At 33.2% G+C, this 23,052-nt stretch overlaps 1 protein-coding gene and 1 long non-coding RNA gene across 3 annotated transcripts; both read right to left on the bottom strand.

The window, feature by feature from the left end:
• Positions 1-3,805: 3,805 nt before the first annotated feature.
• LOC134845278 (uncharacterized) lies at positions 3,806-4,621 on the bottom strand. Its single transcript, XR_010162736.1, has 2 exons — positions 4,432-4,621; positions 3,806-4,111 (listed from the first exon to the last, which is right to left on the bottom strand). It is a non-coding gene; the product is annotated as an uncharacterized LOC134845278 (long non-coding RNA).
• Positions 4,622-10,011: 5,390 nt separating this feature from the next.
• LOC134844044 (beta-chimaerin-like) lies at positions 10,012-18,821 on the bottom strand. Of its 2 annotated transcripts, XM_063860502.1 has the most exons (5): positions 18,430-18,821; positions 17,951-18,324; positions 13,459-13,651; positions 10,644-10,891; positions 10,012-10,323 (listed from the first exon to the last, which is right to left on the bottom strand). In XM_063860502.1, the coding sequence occupies exons 1-5, from the start codon at positions 18,671-18,673 to the stop codon at positions 10,048-10,050; spliced, it is 1,335 nt and encodes a 444-aa protein (XP_063716572.1). In that variant the 5' UTR covers positions 18,674-18,821; the 3' UTR covers positions 10,012-10,047. The 2 variants fall into 2 exon arrangements, with proteins under 2 accessions (XP_063716572.1, XP_063716571.1); XM_063860501.1 differs by having other exon boundaries at positions 17,951-18,820.
• Positions 18,822-23,052: the final 4,231 nt, after the last annotated feature.

Consider the following 23,052-nt stretch of genomic DNA (forward strand, 5'->3'; position numbering starts at 1 on the left):
AAAAAATCGTTCCCAAAAATTGAAGTTTTTTAAGCAAGCTAGTCCAGCTATGAGACTTTGAAAAATTTCAAAATGTTCCATGAAGAGACTCGGATGGCGATACTTTATTTTTCTAAGGAAGCTAGTCAAGCGATGAAACATTGAAATAATTCAAGTTGTTTTATCGAGCGAATCAGTCGGCAAAAAGTTAGGTTTCTCCACAGAGAAAACAGGATTGAAACAGATTCAAATTTTTCTACGCAAGTTATTGAGCGAAGATTTTAAAACTTTTCAACTTTTTTCATGGAGCAAATCGGTCGGCAAAAAATGAACTTTTGTAGTTTTGATGTTTTTCAGTATGAATTGAATGTCGAAAACTTTAAGTTTTCTGTTTGGGCCATCCAAGTGACGAATCTGAATAATTTAAGTTATTTCATGCAGGGTATCGGATAGCATAAAATTGCAGTTTTTTCTATTGCAGCCATTCAACCGACGAAACAATTTTTTTTCATAGACCAAATCGGTTTTCAAAAAAAATCATTTTTCTATTGCAAGCTTTTAAGCTGAGAAACTTTGAATCAAAGCAATTTGGGTGGCATATTTTTCAAAATTTAAACCGTTTAAGCGACAAAAATATGAATAGCTTCAAATTATGTCATAGAACGAATCGATCCGCAAAAAATCAAACTTTTATTGAAACTAAAATTTTGAAGACTGATTGGCTTCGCAAAAAATTATAAAATGTTTCTAAGTAAGCTATGAAAGTGAAACAATTCGATTTGTTTGTTAGAGCTAATCAATTTGAAATCTTTGCCATGAAGCTTTGAGTTTCAAAAGTTTCTTTGAAATGAAAATTTTTTGAAACTCTGAATTCAACTTATTTCGAAGACCGAACCGGTTCGTGGAAAGTAAAAGTTTTCTTAAGCCAGCTATTCAAGCAAGGAAAACTTTTAGATTGTTTCATAGAGCAATCAGTGAGCAAAAAGCTTTCTTAAGCTATTCAAGTTGCCATTTTTTTCAACTTATCTTATGAAAGCAATCGAATAGCGAAAAAAGTGAATTTAGTTTTTTGCACCATTCAACCAATAAAAAAAAGAAACACTTGAAGTACAAAGTACTTCCATAGACCAAATTAGAAAATTTCCAAATTTTTTAAGCAAGCTGTTTAAGCTATAAATCTTTGAATCAAACTAAGACAAATCGGATAACGAAAAATTAAAATTTTCAGCTGAAGCCATTCAACCGATGAAACTTCAAAATATTTGATTTTTTTTCATAAAGTTAACTTCAAGTTTTTCTTTTGGAGCCAATCAAACGATGGAAAAAAAATAAATCATTGATCAAAATGATTAGCGAAAAAAAAACAAGTTTTGCTTTGCTAGCTATTTGGATTAAGCTTGAAAGGCTTCAACTTATTTCTTAGAACGAATCGGTTCGCCGAAAGCTTATGTTTTCTTGAGCGAGCTATTCAAGCTATGAAATATTACAAGCTCTTTCAACTTCAAAATATTTCAAGTTATTTCATGAAGTTAATCAGATACCAAAAACACTAACGTTTTAACGAAGCAAGTTATTGAAGCAAGAAACAATTAAAATAGTTCGAGTTGTTTAGACCGAAACTTTTTGCAAAGATTTCAGTTTTCTAAGCAAACTAATTGAGCGACGAAACTTTGGAATAAAATGAAATGTTTCATAGAGCAAGGCAGCTCACAAAAAGTTGAAGTTATACTTAACCAAGCTATTGTAGCAATGAAAAAGTGTTTGTTTTTTGGAGTTCGTTCTTAGAAATTAGTTTTTCTGAAAAAATCTAAGCGGTTTCATAGATCGACTCGTTTTGCCAGAAGTTAAAATTTTCCAAAGCAAGCTATTTAAACTATGAAAATTTGAAATAATTAAAGTCAGTTCATGAAACGAACCGGAAGGCGAAAAGTATAAGTGTTTCTAGGAGAGTTTTTTTAGCTATGAAACTTTAAAAAATTTTCTGATATTTAATGAAACGAATAGTTAATTCCTAGACAGATTAGGTTTGCGAACATTTTCAATATTTCTAAGTAATTATTTAAAGCTATGAAAATTTGAAATGTTTAAATTTTTTTTTTAAACTGAATCAAAATCAGTTCGCAAAATGCTTCAAACTTTCTAAGCAAGCTATTCATGCTATGAAACTTTTCATGCCATGAAGCTTTGAGTTTCAAAAGTTTCTTTGAAACGAAAAATTTGAAACTCTGAATTCAACTTGTTTTGTAGACCGAACCGGTTCGCGAAAAGTAAAAGTTTTCCTAAGCAAGCTATTCAAGCTTTGATATATTCCATGATATTTTGTGGAATAAATTGGTTCGCAAAGAGTTAAACATTTTCTAGGCAAGGTTTAAAAGCTATGAAATTTCATGTTTTTTCAAGCTATTAAAACAATAAAACTTTGAAAAAATTCACGTTGTTTCAAAGAGCGAATCGGTCGGCGAAAAATTCAAGTTTTTCTTAGTAAAATACATTAGCCATTAAACTTTGAAAAATTTTCAAGTTGTTTCATAGACTGATTTGCACTGATTCTAATCAAACTATTCAAGCTATGAAACCTTGAAATATTTCAAGTTAATCCGTGGGTCTAATCGGTGCGCAAAAAATTTCAGTTTTTCTAAGTAGGTTGTTTTTATGCTATCAAACGCTGAAATATTTCAGTTTATTTCATGGACCGAATCGGTTCGCAAAAAACTCTTTCTTAGCATGAAAATTGCTCTTTTTAGTGGCTTCGTTTCAGACTGAAATGAATCTGGAGACACATAATTTGGACAAAAATTAGGCTGATACAGTCTAGCCTTGATGTTGGATCGAGGCCATCTTCCTCTGATGGTTGCTCTGAATAATTTTAAAACGTTGTACTCGATAGGAAAGTTAAAACGTTGCGTCCATAGCGCATTAAGACTTTCATTTAATATATCAGGTTTCTACGCTGTTTCAACTTAAAACGCTTCGGAACTTTTTCTTACTGAATTTTTGTTTAGAAAAATAATTTCGGTTAAAATTTTAAAGGGTTCTCTGGCCTGTCTCCTTGCATTGAATCAATAAAATGATTCTTTTTTTATACATTGCTAAGGTTTATTTGCAATATACATGCGCATTTTATTGCGTTTGCACACATTAGTTTATGTTGAAGGATACTTTTTGGCCACTGAAATTGGGGAGGAACTTCGTATTGTGCTGTTTTAGTTTTTACTCTTTTTTCCCTTACAAAATCAGGTACCGCAAAAAGTCCTTGAAATTTTGTCCAGTAACATATCATAAACAAGCCCTTTCAATGTTGATTTGAACGACAGTAGAAAAGTTTCAAAAAGTTGTCTGAATGATCAAAAGGACCGGCTGACAACTTTCGAGTTTTAGACTATTTCGAGGATTTAAAGCGATCAGATAAAGCGATCGACTGACGCTCAATTTACAAAACTTGGATATTTAGGCTAAAAAAAACTTAAAGTACTAAACGAAAATTAGTTTTGCAAGCTTCATGTAGCGCTTTCTTGGCGTGTTCTAAAATGTTGTGCAAGAAAATTAAAAAAGTAAATGATATTTTAACTTTTTGTTGTTTTTTTTTGAAGACAACTGAACTGTTAAGAATTATGCCTAATTTACTAACTTTTACGACTGCATATAATGAAGTTCTCTCATCACACCACGCGGAACTGCAATAATTTTTAGACAATTTTTAGTTTTTATGAATGCGGTCGGAAAATTCTGTACTACTTTACTTGCACAGCAACCGGCTATTCTTGTTCTGTTTCGCGTTCGATATTTCGCGTAATCCTAATTGAAATCTGAAAAAAATATCAAGTGAAAAAATAGAAAATAAATTAATATTACTATTCTAGTGGAAAACGGATTTGCAGTGCTCTATTAAGAAACTGACACATTCGTTTTGATATGGCATATCGATGAGTGAATTTGGCGACTTCATTGGGTTTTTCAGATCATCATTTTCTGGTCGAAAGAGACATTGTCCGAAAATAGTACCCAGATTGAAACTTGTCATTTTGTTGGCATGTGACTGTCTCGATACTTTGTACAGATGTCGTATAATTGTCTCCAAATTGGCCAAATGATAAACATTCAGTTTTTGAACTGCAGTCACCAAACGTTCAACCTATGGGTCTTTTGCTTTTACGTTATCCTTAAAAATCTCTGAAATCTAGAATCAGAGATGTTTATTCGTTTCCATAAAAGGGAGAAACGGAATTGCGAAAATAAAAAAAGTTGGTCGACTTTTTCTATTTCGTTGAAACTTTCGTGGACAAAGGATACATTTTTACAAAAACTGTTTTTAATTGCTTATTGTTTTGAGAATTTTCTGGAAGATTTTGGAAACAAAAACTAACTTTTTTGACTACAAAAATTTCGTTTACATTTGAAAGAGGCAATCTTAAAAAAAGAATTGTAAAACAGAGAAAAGGCAAAAGACCCGACCTTTTCTTCGACCGTTAAGTGCTTCAAATCTCTGAATGTAGTGACCATTTCTTCGTACTGTTCAAAGCCGATGATCGGAATCGGCAAGGCTCGTAAGTATTTTTTGAGGAAATTGGTCAAGGTGTGTATGTCTGGGTACTGTACACTGTCTATTTTGGCTTTGTCTTGATTCCGCTCGAATTCCTCTGTGATTTTCTCCCCCTCCGATTCGATAAATTCCCTGAATTTGATCACCTTAAACAGAAAACATCAGATGAGGATTTTTTTCTGCTCTACAGCCCAAATTAGACAAATTAGGTTATGTGAATGTTGCATCATCATGCTTGAGTCCGGAAAACTTCTAAAATAAAACAATCAGCAAAGAAAGTTCCAATCAAAACTGAAAACATATCTAACAAGTTATCAAAAAAATCATTTATGTTTAAAATTTTGCGTCTAAGGGAGGAAAGGGCAGGCCATTAAATTTTCAATAAACTAGTTTAAGAAAAGGTGTTACCAATAAAAACAAAATGGCTCTGAAAATCAAAGTTTGTCGCAAAACAAACTTTGAAAAAATTTACTCTAAATTGGTCTGTATCAGTAGCGGATTTAGGTGAGGGGCGGACGTCTCTTCCCTCTCAGGGATTTGAAAACCTGCCGACCCAAATGCCCAGCTTGTACTGTTTCGAAGTATCCATTTTTGGCTGAATGATCCTAAAATTTTTCTAAAGGCGCTTTCGGCGCCAATATACACTAATTTTAAAGGGGTGCAAAAATTTTCCAAAAAGTTCCTAAAAAACGTTTTTTTTTCTTCAAAATATGTTTTATTCAAAATATGTTCCAAAATTTGGCTGCGGTTTAGAAGATCTGGTCGAAATAGGGTCTTTATACTGATTTGGGAAAGCTCAGAAAAACAATTTTGTCGGCTTAAAAAAGAAGTGGACAAAAGTTTCGAAAGTTTTTCAATAATCGGCCTTCGCCCCCTCTCGAGAAAAAACTACATCCGCCTCTGGTCTGTATATTTAAAGTTGATCGGTATTGAGAAAATTTATCTGGCAGGCTTGTTTTGATACTTAGAGATTCTACTTTCCATTTTTTGGATTCCTAACACGATTCTCGACCAACAGGGCTTTGATATCATACCACAATTAAAGATATACAAAACTGAAATGGAGGCGTCTGAGGTAGCTGAAATGGGCTGTACGAAATACACTCTACATCATATTTCCTTCTCACTTCGTCAGTGATTTGGAACTATTGAAGCAAAAAAATTAAAATTAAATTCAAGCTAATTCAACACGTTCCCGTTTTTGGTTCTTACAATAGAACACAATCGAACACAGTTGTTCTTTGACGTAATATATTTCTAAGATAATGATTGACTCTGGCTGATTGATTTTTTAAACTGATTATTTTCCAGTTAAAATAACTGATTGCAGTAAAGCCAACCATTTTCCAAAGATGTTCTACTTCAATCAATTCCATTCTACGCTTAGTTCTATTCTACCCTACGCCGTTCTACTCCACGCGTTTTATTGTTCCGTTCCGGCTTTTGATAAAAAGATGGATCACTTATACTCTGTGGGGGTTTTTTTTTCAGACAAATTTTGATTTTTCAACCATTTCAGCCATTTTTGAAATGAGTATTTTATAACATCTGAAAGGTTTTTACGTGTTGACCTCAAGCTTAAAAAATTTCATTCCATTTGTGATCGTTTTTAACAAAATGGTGGCGGTTTGAAATTTAGTAATTTGGCTAACTGGGAAAAATTTGGCTAATGTCGGAGTTTGTGAAGTTGTGGCTAATAAATCGAAATCGAAGTGCCCGCGATTTACTTCGTTCTATACATGCGTGAGCAGCGTTTTAATCCGACTCAAAAGTAAATTGAATTTGATTTGAGACAAGCTCTTTGGAACAATCGCTACGTTTCTAAACAATAAGATAGCTGCTTGTACGAGTTGTTCAAGTTGTTTTATCGAGCGAATCAGTCGGCAAAAAGTTAGGTTTCTCCACAGAGAAAACAGGATTGAAACAGATTCAAATTTTTCTACGCAAGTTATTGAGCGAAGATTTTAAAACTTTTCAACTTTTTTCATGGAGCAAATCGGTCGGCAAAAAATGAACTTTTGTAGTTTTGATGTTTTTCAGTATGAATTGAATGTCGAAAACTTTAAGTTTTCTGTTTGGGCCATCCAAGTGACGAATCTGAATAATTTAAGTTATTTCATGCAGGGTATCGGATAGCATAAAATTGCAGTTTTTTCTATTGCAGCCATTCAACCGACGAAACAATTTTTTTTCATAGACCAAATCGGTTTTCAAAAAAAATCATTTTTCTATTGCAAGCTTTTAAGCTGAGAAACTTTGAATCAAAGCAATTTGGGTGGCATATTTTTCAAAATTTAAACCGTTTAAGCGACAAAAATATGAATAGCTTCAAATTATGTCATAGAACGAATCGATCCGCAAAAAATCAAACTTTTATTGAAACTAAAATTTTGAAGACTGATTGGCTTCGCAAAAAATTATAAAATGTTTCTAAGTAAGCTATGAAAGTGAAACAATTCGATTTGTTTGTTAGAGCTAATCAATTTGAAATCTTTGCCATGAAGCTTTGAGTTTCAAAAGTTTCTTTGAAATGAAAATTTTTTGAAACTCTGAATTCAACTTATTTCGAAGACCGAACCGGTTCGTGGAAAGTAAAAGTTTTCTTAAGCCAGCTATTCAAGCAAGGAAAACTTTTAGATTGTTTCATAGAGCAATCAGTGAGCAAAAAGCTTTCTTAAGCTATTCAAGTTGCCATTTTTTTCAACTTATCTTATGAAAGCAATCGAATAGCGAAAAAAGTGAATTTTGTTTTTTGCACCATTCAACCAATAAAAAAAAAGAAACACTTGAAGTACAAAGTACTTCCATAGACCAAATTAGAAAATTTCCAAATTTTTTAAGCAAGCTGTTTAAGCTATAAATCTTTGAATCAAACTAAGACAAATCGGATAACGAAAAATTAAAATTTTCAGCTGAAGCCATTCAACCGATGAAACTTCAAAATATTTGATTTTTTTTCATAAAGTTAACTTCAAGTTTTTCTTTTGGAGCCAATCAAACGATGGAAAAAAAATAAATCATTGATCAAAATGATTAGCGAAAAAAAAACAAGTTTTGCTTTGCTAGCCATTTGGATTAAGCTTGAAAGGCTTCAACTTATTTCTTAGAACGAATCGGTTCGCCGAAAGCTTATGTTTTCTTGAGCGAGCTATTCAAGCTATGAAATATTACAAGCTCTTTCAACTTCAAAATATTTCAAGTTATTTCATGAAGTTAATCAGATACCAAAAACACTAACGTTTTAACGAAGCAAGTTATTGAAGCAAGAAACAATTAAAATAGTTCGAGTTGTTTAGACCGAAACTTTTTGCAAAGATTTCAGTTTTCTAAGCAAACTAATCGAGCGACGAAACTTTGGAATAAAATGAAATGTTTCATAGAGCAAGGCAGCTCACAAAAAGTTGAAGTTATACTTAACCAAGCTATTGTAGCAATGAAAAAGTGTTTTTTTTTCGGAGTTCGTTCTTAGAAATTAGTTTTTCTGAAAAAATCTAAGCGGTTTCATAGATCGAATCGTTTTGCCAGAAGTTGAAATTTTCCAAAGCAAGCTATTTAAACTATGAAAATTTGAAATAATTAAAGTCAGTTCATGAAACGAACCGGAAGGCGAAAAGTATAAGTGTTTCTAGGAGAGTTTTTTTTCATTAAATTTTCTGATATTTAATGAAACGAATAGTTAATTCCTAGACAGATTAGGTTTGCGAACATTTTCAATATTTCTAAGTAATTATTTAAAGCTATGAAAATTTGAAATGTTTAAATTTTTTTTTTAAACTGAATCAAAATCAGTTCGCAAAATGCTTGAAACTTTCTAAGCAAGCTATTCATGCTATGAAGCTTTTCATGCCATGAAGCTTTGAGTTTCAAAAGTTTCTTTGAAACGAAAAATTTGAAACTCTGAATTCAACTTGTTTTGTAGACCGAACCGGTTCGCGAAAAGTAAAAGTTTTCCTAAGCAAGCTATTCAAGCTTTGATATATTCCATGATATTTTGTGGAATAAATTGGTTCGCAAAGAGTTAAACATTTTCTAGGCAAGGCTTAAAAGCTATGAAATTTCATGTTTTTTCAAGCTATTAAAACAATAAAACTTTGAAAAAATTCACGTTGTTTCAAAGAGCGAATCGGTCGGCGAAAAATTCAAGTTTTTCTTAGTAAAATACATTAGCCATTAAACTTTGAAAAATTTTCAAGTTATTTCATAGACTGATTTGCACTGATTCTAAGCAAACTATTCAAGCTATGAAACCTTGAAATATTTCAAGTTAATCCGTGGGCCTAATCGGTGCGCAAAAAATTTCAGTTTTTCTAAGTAGGTTGTTTTTATGCTATCAAACGCTGAAATATTTCAGTTTATTTCATGGACCGAATCGGTTCGCAAAAAACTCTTTCTTAGCATGAAAATTGCTCTTTTTAGTGGCTTCGTTTCAGACTGAAATGAATCTGGAGACACATAATTTGGACAAAAATTAGGCTGATACAGTCTAGCCTTGATGTTGGATCGAGGCCATCTTCCTCTGATGGTTGCTCTGAATAATTTTAAAACGTTGTACTCGATAGGAAAGTTAAAACGTTGCGTCCATAGCGCATTAAGACTTTCATTTAATATATCAGGTTTCTACGCTGTTTCAACTTAAAACGCTTCGGAACTTTTTCTTACTGAATTTTTGTTTAGAAAAATAATTTCGGTTAAAATTTTAAAGGGTTCTCTGGCCTGTCTCCTTGCATTGAATCAATAAAATGATTCTTTTTTTATACATTGCTAAGGTTTATTTGCAATATACATGCGCATTTTATTGCGTTTGCACACATTAGTTTATGTTGAAGGATACTTTTTGGCCACTGAAATTGGGGAGGAACTTCGTATTGTGCTGTTTTAGTTTTTACTCTTTTTTCCCTTACAAAATCAGGTACCGCAAAAAGTCCTTGAAATTTTGTCCAGTAACATATCATAAACAAGCCCTTTCAATGTTGATTTGAACGACAGTAGAAAAGTTTCAAAAAGTTGTCTGAATGATCAAAAGGACCGGCTGACAACTTTCGAGTTTTAGACTATTTCGAGGATTTAAAGCGATCAGATAAAGCGATCGACTGACGCTCAATTTATAAAACTTGGATATTTAGGCTAAAAAAAACTTAAAGTACTAAACGAAAATTAGTTTTGCAAGCTTCATATAGCGCTTTCTTGGCGTGTTCTAAAATGTTGTGCAAGAAAATTAAAAAAGTAAATGATATTTTAACTTTTTGTTGTTTTTTTTTGAAGACAACTGAACTGTTCAGAATTATGCCTAATTTACTAACTTTTACGACTGCTTATAATGAAGTTCTCTCATCACACCACGCGGAACTGCAATAATTTTTAGACAATTTTTAGTTTTTATGAATGCGGTCGGAAAATTCTGTACTACTTTACTTGCACAGCAACCGGCTATTCTTGTTCTGTTTCGCGTTCGATATTTCGCGTAATCCTAATTGAAATCTGAAAAAAATATCAAATGAAAAAATAGAAAATAAATTAATATTACTATTCTAGTGGAAAACGGATTTGCAGTGCTCTATCAAGAAACTGACACATTCGTTTTGATATGGCATATCGATGAGTGAATTTGGCGACTTCATTGGGTTTTTCAGATCATCATTTTCTGGTCGAAAGAGACATTGTCCGAAAATAGTACCCAGATTGAAACTTGTCATTTTGTTGGCATGTGACTGTCTCGATACTTTGTACAGATGTCGTATAATTGTCTCCAAATTGGCCAAATGATAAACATTCAGTTTTTGAACTGCAGTCACCAAACGTTCAACCTATGGGTCTTTTGCTTTTACGTTATCCTTAAAAATCTCTGAAATCTAGAATCAGAGATGTTTATTCGTTTCCATAAAAGGGAGAAACGGAATTGCGAAAATAAAAAAAGTTGGTCGACTTTTTCTATTTCGTTGAAACTTTCGTGGACAAAGGATACATTTTTACAAAAACTGTTTTTAATTGCTTATTGTTTTGAGAATTTTCTGGAAGATTTTGGAAACAAAAACTAACTTTTTCGACTACAAAAATTTCGTTTACATTTGAAAGAGGCAATCTTAAAAAAAGAGTTGTAAAACAGAGAAAAGGCAAAAGACCCGACCTTTTCTTCGACCGTTAAGTGCTTCAAATCTCTGAATGTAGTGACCATTTCTTCGTACTGTTCAAAGCCGATGATCGGAATCGGCAAGGCTCGTAAGTATTTTTTGAGGAAATTGGTCAAGGTGTGTATGTCTGGGTACTGCACACTGTCTATTTTGGCTTTGTCTTGATTCCGCTCGAATTCCTCTGTGATCTTCATGACGTCAGAACTTCCCCCTCCGATTCGATAAATTCCCTGAATTTGATCACCTTTAACAGAAAACATCGGATGAGGATTTTTTCTGCTCTACAGCCCAAATTTGACATATTAGGCTATGTGAATGTTGCATCATCATGCTTGAGTCCGGAAAGCTTAATATAAAACAAGCAGCAAAGAAAGTTCCAATCAAAACTAAAAACATATCTAACAAGTTATCAAAAAAATCATTTATGTTTAAAATTTTGTATCTAAGGGAGGAAAGGGCAGGCCACTAAATTTTCAATAAACTAGTTTAAGAAAAGTAGTTACCAATAAAAACAAAATAGCTCTGAAAATCAAAGTTTGTCTCGAAACAGACTTTAAAAACATTTTAGGGGAGGGGCCGAAGTCTTTTCCCCCTCAGGGATTTGAAACCCTGCCGACACAAAGGTCCCGTTTGTACTGTTTTGAAATATTCATTTTTGACTGAATGATCCTAAAATTCTAAAGGCGCTTTCGGCGCCAATATACACTAATTTTGAAGGGGGTGCAAAAACTGCAATTTTTGGTCAAAATTTTCCAAAGTTCCTAAAAACGCTTTTTTTTCAAAATATGTTCTATTCAAAATTTGGCTGCGGTCCAGAAGATCTGGTCGAAATAGGGTCTTTATACTCATTTGGGAAAGCTCAGAAAAACAATTTTGTCGGCTTAAAAAAGAAGTGGACAAAATTTTCGAAAGTTTTTCAATAATCCGCCTTCACCCCCTCTCGAGAAAATCCTACATCCGCCGCTGGTCTGTATATTCAAAACTGATCGGTACTGAGAAAATTTTTCTGGCAGGCTTGTTTTGATACTGAGAGATTGTACCTTCCATTTTTTGGATTCCTTAAGACTTAAGACCATTTATCCACGGGGGAAAGGACCAACACAAGAGCTGTACAGCTCATCCCGGCGAACCGCTGTTGTGCCCTTGTTTAAGAACTACATGCAATTTTTTGTGTGGCTTTGATATCATACCACATTTGAAAATTTACAAAATTGAAATGGAGGCATCTGAGGTAGCTGAAATGGGCTGTACGAAACACACTCTATCATAGTTCCTTCTCACTTCGTGAAGTGATTCGGAACCATTTAAGCAAAAAAGTTAAAACTAAACTCAAGCTAACTCAACACATTCTCGTTTTTGGTCCATACAATAGAACACAATCAAAAACAGTTGTTCTTTGACATAATATATTTCTTAAATGTGTTTTTAATAATTTTTTGGGACCTGTAATTCTGGCTGATTGATTTTTTAAACTGAATATTTTCCCGTGAAAATAACTGATAGCAGTAAAGCCAACCATTTTCCAAAGTTAGTTCTAATTCAATCAATGCCATTCTACGCTTAGTTCTATTCTACTCTACACCGTTCTACTCAACGCGCTTTTGCTTCATTGTTCCGTTCCGTTCCGTTCCGACTTTTGATGGAAAGATGGATCATTTATACTCTGTGGGGTTTTTTCTTTTTCGACTTTTCAACCATTTTTGAATGGAGTATTTTATAACATCTGAAAGGTTTTTACGCGCTAAGCTCAAATGTAAAAAATTCCATTTCACTTGTGATCACTTTTAACAATGTGGTGGCGGTTTGAAATTTACTAATTTGGCTAAATTGGGAAAAATTTGGCTAATGTAGGAAATTGTGAAATTTTGGCTAATAAATCAAAATCGACGCACCCGCGATTTACTTCGTTCTATACACGCGTGATCAGCGTTTTAATCTGGCTCAAAAATAGTTTCAATTTGATTTGAGACAAGCTCTTGGAACAATTATTACGTTCCTAAACACCAAGAACGCTGGTCGTACATCAGGGCAAAGACCGAAGGTTCCCACTGCCCTTCAATTCATATCGAATAGTTTTTGTGAAAACATAAAAAATTGAAAAACTATAAGTTTTGGACAATATCAATAATCAAGTGCAAAAGTTTGAATCATACGAAATTAGTACGACCAATGAGCTAGCCCTATTTCAAATTGGAACAATTTCTTTGTGCGGAATATTTTGCGGCGCATAAATAATTCGCGTTACGCTTTCAAGATTGTGGATTAAATCTTCAAAACGCGTATAAAATAGTCCAGAGCATGGTCAAATTGGCAATTTTACAACTCCCAAAACTTTGCAAAAGGTAATCGGAGGGAAAATATCTTTTTGAATTTGATTTCAGGGAGTCGGTAACTTCAATGTGGCTTAAAAATTGTTCGTTAAAAACATTTATTTTGCAAAAATTGACTGAATGAAAAGAAAAACACTATCTTGCGTTTATTTCGAAACAATTACAATTCATTACCAAATTCTTTTATACTTTACATAGCATGTGAAGGAATGATTTAAAATGATTAGTGCTTTGGGAGAGCTCGAAAAATCAATTTGGTCGACCTAAAAAAAAGGTCGACAAAAATTTCGAAATTTTTTTGAAACTCCGCCACCCCTCGAGAAAATCCTAGATCAGCCCCTGCTCTTGAGTAAAAATCACAAAACTTATGTCGTTGTTTTTATGTCGTTGTTTGATTAGTTTATGTCGTTGTTTTTATTCATTCATTTGTTTATTTGTTTAAATAATTATTTTAAAAATTTCAGCTATGAATGTCTCTCACCTTCCCTGAGTTCGATTTCTTTGATGCAAATTGTGATAACGAAGCACACGTGAGTTTTAAAAGCCATGCAGAGCACTGTGAGGTCACAGCCAACTATGGCCTTAATGAGACTCCTCTCTGGGCGACAGTAGTGACCCACTTGGTCCACACATATCTTGTGTATGGACATACCACACTTGGAACACTTCACACCCTAAATACAAAAACAAGTTCATAACTCCACAAAGCAAAAATAGCCAATCTTGTGATCTCGCTTATTTAGACGACGCACTGAGTGATATGAAAAGTAACCTGTTGCGCTGCATTTAGCAACGAAGCTTCCGGCGCCAAAATCTGCCTTTCTGATAAAAAAAATAAAACTTTGCCTTTTTGCTAAATTAAAAGTCTGCTTTTCTGCTAAAAAAAGCAATTAAAAAACTTTGGAAAAAATCAGAATTCATTTATTTTTGTTTTTAAGTATGAAGGTGTTGCAGATGTTCAAAAATGTATTTTGGTTATTTTTTCTGGGTTTTTTATAACTTGTTTCAATAGTTTCAGATCTATTTTTCCCGGTGCAAGAATTTTTTTGTTCAAAATTTCATTTTAGATCATTCTAAAAAACTTCAAGTTAGGCCATGCAGCCTTTCCATTTCATGAAGTGTTCGTAAATCATGGCTTGATATCTGATTTTGCCTATAAGGTCTGTATTCTCGAACTTCTGATAAAAACGTGTCTTTAAAACTTTTTTGAAAAGTGAATAATTTTGTAGGTCGACCAAGATTTTCCGAACTCTCCCAAATCAATAAAAAAGACCCTATTTTGACCTCATTTTCTGTGCCGTAGGCAAATTTTGAAAAACAGGCCGAAAGTTTTTTGGCTACTTATGAGAAAACTTTCAACAAAATGATGCTTTTTGGCGCGCGCTCGGAAAAAGCTAATTGTTCCGACTTTCGATACGAAAGTAACGGAATATTTGTGATCGGGTGGGTTTTTTTTTCTTCAGACAAATTTCGACTTTTTAACTAGCCAATTTTGACGGAATTTTTTTATATCATTCAAAAGATATTGTTGTCCTGAGCTTAAATTTGAAAAGATATTTCACCTGTGATCATTTTTCGTAAAGCTATGAGGGTTTAATTTTCATTTTATTTTATTTCAATTAATTTTTTAAAGTTATTACTGCTCCGTAAACCTTAAAAGGCAGTCAGAACATTCAGGGCTTCGCCCTGATCCGAGCAGTCTTGTTATATTTTGAGTTAGTATATATTGGCGCCGAAGCGCCTTCAAAAAAATTTAGAGCCGGTAGCCAAAAATGGATGTCTTAAATTAGTATCATAGAGGGTTAGTCGAAATAAGCCTTGAAAGTACCCTTTGGCTACTCAGGAAGTCGAATCCCTGAGAGTAGAGAGGCGTCCAGTCCTCTTAACCCCCTATAGCCACTACAAGTATGATTTGTTGCAAAATTGATATTTTATTAAAACTTTATGATATCAAAATTGATAACTTATTAGGCTATATCATCTAAGAAACATCCAAGAATTGTTTTTTTTTCAAGGTTGCTGGGGAGTTCAAAAATTTTTTCACCTTTTTTGAACACCTTTCTATTTTGAACACCATTTTTTCATTTTTTTTTATTTTAAGCAAAATCTGCTCATGATCTGCATCGGCTCAAGAAACTGTTATTGTTCCGACTTTCGATACGAAAGTAACGGAATATTTGTGCTCGGGGTGGGTTTTTTTTCTTCAGACAAATTTCGACTTTTTAACTAGCCATTTTTGACGAAATTTTCTTATATCATTCGAAAGCTATTGTTGTCCTGAGCTTAAATTTGAAAAGATATTTTACCTGTGATCATTTTTCGTAAAGTTATGAGGGTTTAAAGATTGCCATTTTGAACATTTTGACCGATTTGGGACAATTAACGCGCGAACCCATTTGGGAAAATTAACGGTTTTGTACTTTATTTGGCGTGTGGGGGGGATGATTTTCATAGAAAAATTTTCAAATTTTAGAAATTTTTTTTTTTCATTTTATTTTATTTTATTTCATTTTTTATGTTGTTTATGTTATTAGCGCTCCATAAACGTTAAAAGGCAGTCGGAACTTTCAGTGCTTCGCCCTGATACGAGCAGTCTTGTTTAAATTCGCTAATGATGAAGAGTTAATGTTCGTTAACTTCCAAGAGTCAATTTTGCAGTTGTATGCGTTTTTTGACAAAAATATTTAACCGAAAACTTTTCGCCGTCAAGCCGGTTTTTCTTCTTTTTTAAATAAAATGCATCAGTATTTTTGAGCAACCTGCTATGAAATTAATTGGTGAGAAAAATTGAGCAAATAAGATCAAAACAAAAGCAAATTTAAAGTGTTGTTTTCTCTTTCTCAAATACTTAATACTTATCGACTTAATCAATTTTTTTCTGATTTTCAACGGTGAAAATAAATTCTAGCAAAAAATCAAACAGTCATAAATTACTAATTTGTGAGGAAAGTTGAGCAAACAAGATCAAAACGAAAGCAAACTTAAAGTAGTGTTTTCTCTATATAAAATACTTAATAGTTATCGACTTAATCAATTTATTTTCTGATTTTCAACGGTGAAAATAAATTCTAACAAAAGATCAAACAGTCATAAATTACGTCATTTGCATTGAAGTTTGCACAATGTCGGTTATTTTTAACGAATGATGAAAATCAAATAAATTATGCTTATCATACTTGAAACATGAATCACATATTAGTCGTTTATGCTATTTGGTTTAATTTAGGCTGTTTTGAAATCGTTCAGATTGCGTAAGCTTTCTAAAAAAGTGCAATGATTAGAGCTATGTATAGTTCAAAAAAATAAGGTCAATTTCTATCGGAAATGAGACTCGTATAGGGGTATAATTTGCTCGATATTCCGGGTAATTGGTAACACAATTACAGGGTTCAGTGAAAAGGCAATTAAGGTAGTGCGTAGCACATCCACTTGGAAACACGTAAGATTTCAAGTTCGATCACCACTCTGAACTTTTCTTTCAGAAATTGTTCTGAATAAAAAAACAACCACAATCATATATTTTCCCAAATTCTTTTAGGTGAACGTCAGAGAATTTCTATATAACAAGCAAGCAACCCAGAATAATTATCAAAAACCAAGTGTTACTGTTTAGGTTCAAAACAGAAGAGATATTATACTTGTGACCCCTTTCTTTTGCGTTATGGGGGTTTAAGGTTCATCAATTTGGCTGAATCACAGGGTTTTTTTTACAGTGCTCTGTTAATTCAAATTTAACTTATGATCCTAATCATACATTTCCAGGTTTTTTTTTCAACCGGGTACACTGATCAGTGCTAAAAAAACTTTTCATTGATAACGAGGTTTGCATATTAGTTTTGTTGTTTCCCCAGTTTACTACCCGATTTTAGTTTACAGTGCTTTTTCCGGGTCTATAATATGGCCACATCAATATGACAAGCCCATTTCTCCAGACAACCAAGCAAAACACTGGCAAAACTGAGCTTCGCAAAATTTGCGATTAAACAAGTATAGGATTGAAACGGCAAAAAGCTCAAAAACTAGCAAAGAAGACTTCGAACGGTGATACCATTGAAGAAATAATTGGAAAACGGAAAAAAAAACAGAATCGGAAGATCTGATGTTTAGGTTTGGTAAAGTTTTTTTAAAGAGGTCTAATTGGGGTTGATTTTGAGCATTGAAAAGTCTTAGCGCTCTGATAGGTCCAAAACGTGATCCCAAGCGGTAACAAATAGACATCACTTGAACAGAAACCCTTTCAGTATGAAAAAATTTCCAAAAGGGTTGCAACCAAGAAAATGAAGTCCACTCGCCTCAAAACACGCACACACACACAAGCTAAAACCTTTTCCGCTCGTCAAACGGCGCAATATAAAGCCGAAACTTAAAAAACCGAAAACTTGTCATGAAATTTTAACAAATCGAGTTGGTGAATTCAAAACCAGTCGAAAAAAAAACTTTGTGTATGACGGATAATTAGTGCTTTAATGCTTAAATATGTCTGTTGGAATATTTCTAAAAAGTGGAGCAGAATATGAATGGATCTATGAGATGAGTTTATGAGAACAAATATATTTATGAGAAAAACTTTAGAACAAAAAAAGGTGATTTTGAGTTTGATAATCGATTTGATCTTGTGATCGGTCTAGGATCCCGTCTTGTCAATGAAATTTCGGTCGAAAATTAAGACATTAAACTCGAAAATAAGTAGCACTTGTCCCAGATTCTATATTAATAGCAAAATGTTTGGACAGACAAATTTATTAAAAATGAGCACTTATTTAATTTCGGCGGATTTTTGAACTGCCAAAGCGAGTTTTTAGACAAAATTGGTTTCCCAAAGTCGCATGAAAATTCAAAATTGTTAAGAATTGACAGATTGCATGTAAATTTTTTAAAAAATTGACAGATTCTATAAAAAAATTGTTAAAAAATTTACAGACTGAATTTTTCAATCAAGTTCACCTGTTCGAACTTTTTGCAACTCTCTTTACCTGAGAAACTAATCCCCACATGTAGTTATTACACACAGCACACCAGTGAGGACCGAAGAAAGTAGTGACCTTGAAACCGTGCTTGCTCTTGATTGGCTCAACAGCCTGGAAAATTCCGTCCAAGTCTCCCCGCAAATCCATTGCACTCCTTCGAACTATTACAGGTTTCGCCTCGGAGGAAATTTCCGACTTGCGAGGCGTATTTGAGTTGCTTTTAGATAGTCGCGTTTCAGATGCATCGTCGAGCTCAACTTTGCCAGCAAATAACAATTCGCTTTTAGTGGAGTTATTTTTTCGCATCGTCATTTTTTCGATTTCACGTTTTCCATACTTTTCGCAATAAAAACAAATCAATCCATCTTTGACCAAGTCTTCTAAAGAATTGTAAAGTTTATCCGCTAAGTAGTGATGTTTTCCGTCATAATAAAGCCGAAAATTTTTAACTTCTCCGTCGAAGAAAAGCACCAAAGTATACTGACCGCGTTGTCTATTGCTCTCACGGACTAAGTAAGCGCCTTGGCCGAATTTTCGGACTAAGTTGTCTGCCTCAACCCTATTTAACACGCCGTGAAAAACAAGTCCATAATGGTCAGGAATGTGAGCGGTTAAGTTAAAACTATGGAAATCGTTCAAAACAGGCACCGGTTTTGGCGCCTGTCTTTGAAGGTTGTAAAAATATAGATCGGGTTCATCATAAAAATTGGTTTGTACTAAACTATCCATAACAATTCTGATCTGTTTATAGCTAAGAGATCTAACCGCTCGGTTGTTTGATTGAATTCTAAATTGAAGTCTGAATGTTAGTATATAAAGCAAGATAATTTCTGGCCCTGTCAAACAATAGTTTAATACTCAAAACAAGTTATATACCATAGTTTGGTCATAATCGAAAAGAACAGGCGTTGTCACTGATTCATAGTCTCTCAATAAAAATTTACAAACAAAAGTATTTTAAACTCGAACAACCAAGCTGTATAAAGTATAACAATTTAAAAAAGCATTAAAAACTCGCAATTGGTTTTTTTGTGCATTAACAATTTTTTTGCTGTAAAAAATTCTGAGGGTGTTTCGTTGCATTTTTTCAGGTTTTGTTTGAATTTTTTTTTAATTTTGAAGTTGTCTAAATAGTTGTTTTTATAATAGGAGTGCAAACATCCGCCCTCCTAAGAAGAACAATTGATGCTTGCACGTTTCACAGAAAAATCCGAATGCACTAATCCTTTTGCAATGAATGTTTTACAAAAATAAAAAAAAACATACCATTTTTTTTCCAAAAAAATATGAGCTTGATTTACAAGTTTCTAGTTCGTTGGTCGGAACGGAGCCAATAAGCAAAATGAACAACAAGACGTAATTTGCGAGATCATAATGTATCAACTCAAAAAAGCCTGCGCATTTTCGTTAATTACTGTTTAAGTAAAACAGAAATTTTGCAAAATTCACAATGTTATCCTTCAGAACGAAGCTTGCACAAAAAAAATCATCAATCCTCCACAAAAAATAAAAAGTGTCTGCTAGTAGTGAACTGCTAAGTTAGGAGTAGTTGAGATGATCCAACCCATAAATTACACCCCGTCCATGTCAAACATGTCAAGTCGAAAAATACAGACACATCAGACCAAAAATTACAATTTAAATAAACTAGATGGCATGGAATATCAACAGCGAGACGACAATTGGTTTTTTGCAGCATTTCAAATATAGATACTACACTATTCGTCTTAAAATTTCTAAAATTGTTTGTCAAAATATTCAGTTCTTCACGACTCAGACTTCTTTTGAAATTTGCTTTGGAAGACGACCAAAAGGTTTTTAATATGATACCACACAATTTTTTTGATTGGCAGTAACTGTCAATAAAACACACTGTCATAATTTTTCCCCATCTGCTTAAGAGCGGTGGCGGGTACAAATAATCACAACCAGCAAGAAGCGCTGAAGGACACCAGCTGATACGTGCAACATCTAATTTTTCACAGCTTAACAAGATTCAAAGCAACAAGACTGCTCGTATACCAGAATAAAACTCTGATTGTTCCGACTGTCCCTCAATCGGTATCCATAAGTTGTAGGTAGAAGTTTTACAAAACCATTAAAAAGTTGTACAAAAATTGAGAAAACATGAGAATTACAAAAATAAAAAGAACAGTTAGCTTGTCTCAATTCAATTTCAGACGAGTTTGTAGTGCGAGATCATTCGCCACGCATAAAATAATTGCGTTACGCTTTCAGCGTCATAAAAGTTTCATATCGCGGATAATTTAGTCATCATTTATGGGCAAATTGGCAATTTTTAATTCCCAGAACTTCACGAAAAAAATAATAGAAGGTAAAATATCTTTTCTCATTAGAACTTAAGGAAATGATGCCTTTGACGAGGAATAAAGTTTTTTTTTTGGTAAAAACATCCTTCAAATTGCCGGGCTTAGACTGAATAAACCCCCCTCGAAACATAAATATTCCTCATTTCTTCGAAAGTCAGAACAAAAAGAACAAGAAAGAAAGCTTTAAGAAAAACTTTATGCAATGATTTTAAGTGAATTTTTTTTTGATACAAAACTTTAAAAAAACTCAAAAAAAGAAAAGGCTTCAGCAGTTAAGCCAGGAAGCTCAAAAAACTGTCCAAGGGCGTGCGAATCAAATTCACTGATCGCTTATTAGATTTTTGATATTGATCATATCACCACTGAAAGGATTGTTTATGATATGTCATTCTATTTAACTATAATTATTGTTGTGTATCTGAACTTGTCGAATAAAAATATCTGAATCGTAGTTTTTTCCTAATGGTCAGAGCCAGGGGCGGATTTAGGGGGGGGCGGACGCCCCCCCCTCAGGGATTTGACCCCTGCCGACCCAAAGGGTCCCCCCTTTGATACTTTTTCAGAAATCCATTTTTGGCCGACCGACCCTAAAATTTTTCTAAAGGCGCCTTCGGCGCCAATAAATGCTATTTTTGAGGGGGAGCGCGCGCCAAAAAAACGCATTTTTTTTGTCAAAATTTTTCAAAAAGTGCCCAAAAACGGCTTTTTTGACTGTTTTTTCAAAAAAAATTGCCTGCGAAAATAAGGGCAAAACAGTGCTCTTTAGGAGAGCGCGAAAAATAAAAATCAATTTGGTCGACCTAAAAAAAAAAAAAAAAAGGTCGTCAAAATTTTGAAAATCCGCCCCCCCCCCCCCCCCCCCCTCGAGAAAATCCTAGATCCGCCCCTGGTCAGAGCACTTACGTTTTTTGCTCTAATTAATTTTTTCATGTCTCAAAACACTTCAAATCCTAGAAAAAACTTATTAATCAAATATGAGAGCAATATTACAATGGGTGGCAACTTTGAAAACTTTTAAGTTAGTTCGTATGTTAAACTTGAGAACTAAAGACATTTAATTATTTAAGTTTTAATAAATAATAAATGTTTCAATAAATAATAAACTTTGATAAAATTATTGAGCTTTCAGAGTAAAATCTCGACAAAATTACGTACCATTTTTCATCGAAATATTTTTCTAATCAAGAAAATAAACACTTGCAAAATTAAAATTTTGATAACAGAATACTAGCCTAAAAAATTATGGTCTAAAAAATGAAACAATTAAGAGTCAGACATTTCAAGAAATGTGTCGCCCCAAATTTATAAGATAATCAAACTGTTCATCAAAAATATCCGGAAAAATTTTAGATAGGAAGTTACTTGCTTTTGCAAACTGTTATAATAAATCAACATAAACCAATCGTTTTAAAATTAAATGTGCCATTTAATGGAATTGCTGACCAATTTTTTCAACCTCTGAGCAATTTTTCAAACTTCAACCACCAAGTAGCAACTTTGAGGTGCATTTTTTTCACATAATGACTCCAAAAAATTGTCTGTTACTAGGATGATTCAAACAGCTAGGGTTCATATGTGAAAATTTTTCTTTTAGTAGTAAACTCTTTTGATCTTTTTTGCTTCCCATAAGTTTGCGTAACTTTTTATTAATGCATGGAGCTCCAGGTCGCTCAATATAATTCCTCATTAATTTGATGATCGTTGAAATTGCAGAAAGTTTTTTTTGGCTTTTCTAGTATTTTTTTCAATTTTGATCGTCAATTCCATGCCCAAATAATAAGCGTAAATGCATACTAAATAGGAACAAATTGTTTACAAGAAACTTTATCAGCAACAGAAATGCACTTTTAAATTAGATGCTATAACACATAATAGTCACAAGGTTTTTAATATGAGGGACTTATTTGTTAAAGATGAGCGTTTAATTTGCTAAGGCATTTGTAAGACATTGATATTGAGCTAAAAATTTAGTTAGAAAAAATTAGTTACAATAGTTTTTTGCGCAGATCTGAACTTCGAAAAAAGTTCGGTGACAAGCAGAAAACACATTAGGTACGGGCGAGTAGAGTAACTTGCCGTTTAAGATGTCGAGTTTAGAATAATAGTTGGAGCTGCTAAAAAATACTAAAATTTAGAAAAGTTGATTTAAGAATTATGTCAACTACATATTATGGTCTTAATAGAGGAACAAAAACTTATCGGCGCAATTTATTAACACCGCCGGTTTGAGAACAATGCAAGTTTCTTGAACAGGAGAAACAACAAACGTAACGCAAATGTCAACGTCAATTAATTGTCGGCGATAAATTTTGGTCCACCTTAAAAAACCCTAAGTAGTGAAGCCCAAAAAAGAAATAAAATCGGATCCGCCTGTCAGTAAGAAAAATGTCAATTCTTTCAAGGAGACTGAAAAAACTGGCCTTTTTTGAAAAGAGGAAACATTTCGAAAAGACTGCCCTCTTTTGACGAGACAAAATCAAAGTGAATTTTTTTTTGCTCAATTTATATTTTTGTTTTTGAAGAACAATTTAAAATCAACTTGTAAAAATCATTTTAAATGTAAAAATCAACTTAAGACTTATTTCAAAAAAAAGAAAACTAAAAACTACACACCTGAAAAAGTATCTTTATTTCGTTCATTGAAACCTTATCAGAAATATTTTGGAGAAGTTTTCCTAATACACTATTAACCGATTTGAATAACACGCTTGCACCCGGAAAAAATGTTTACACTCTTCAGCTTCCCTCTAAATTCTGGTACTATTTTTCCCATTGCTT

This window comes from Symsagittifera roscoffensis, chromosome 4 (assembly GCF_963678635.1).
Source record: "Symsagittifera roscoffensis chromosome 4, txSymRosc1.1, whole genome shotgun sequence".
NCBI classification, from domain to species: Eukaryota; Metazoa; Xenacoelomorpha; order Acoela; family Convolutidae; genus Symsagittifera; species Symsagittifera roscoffensis.

Coding starts and splice junctions, on each gene's coding strand:
- LOC134844044 (XM_063860501.1), bottom strand. CDS start 18,673: ATGGATAGTTTAGTACAAACCAATTTTTATGATGAACCCGATCTATAT. Junction 13,652..17,950: donor TGTGGGGATTAGTTTCTCAG/GTAAAGAGAGTT, acceptor TTTTGTATTTAG/GGTGTGAAGTGTTCCAAGTG. Junction 10,324..10,643: donor ACTTAACGGTCGAAGAAAAG/GTCGGGTCTTTT, acceptor AAAGACCCATAG/GTTGAACGTTTGGTGACTGC.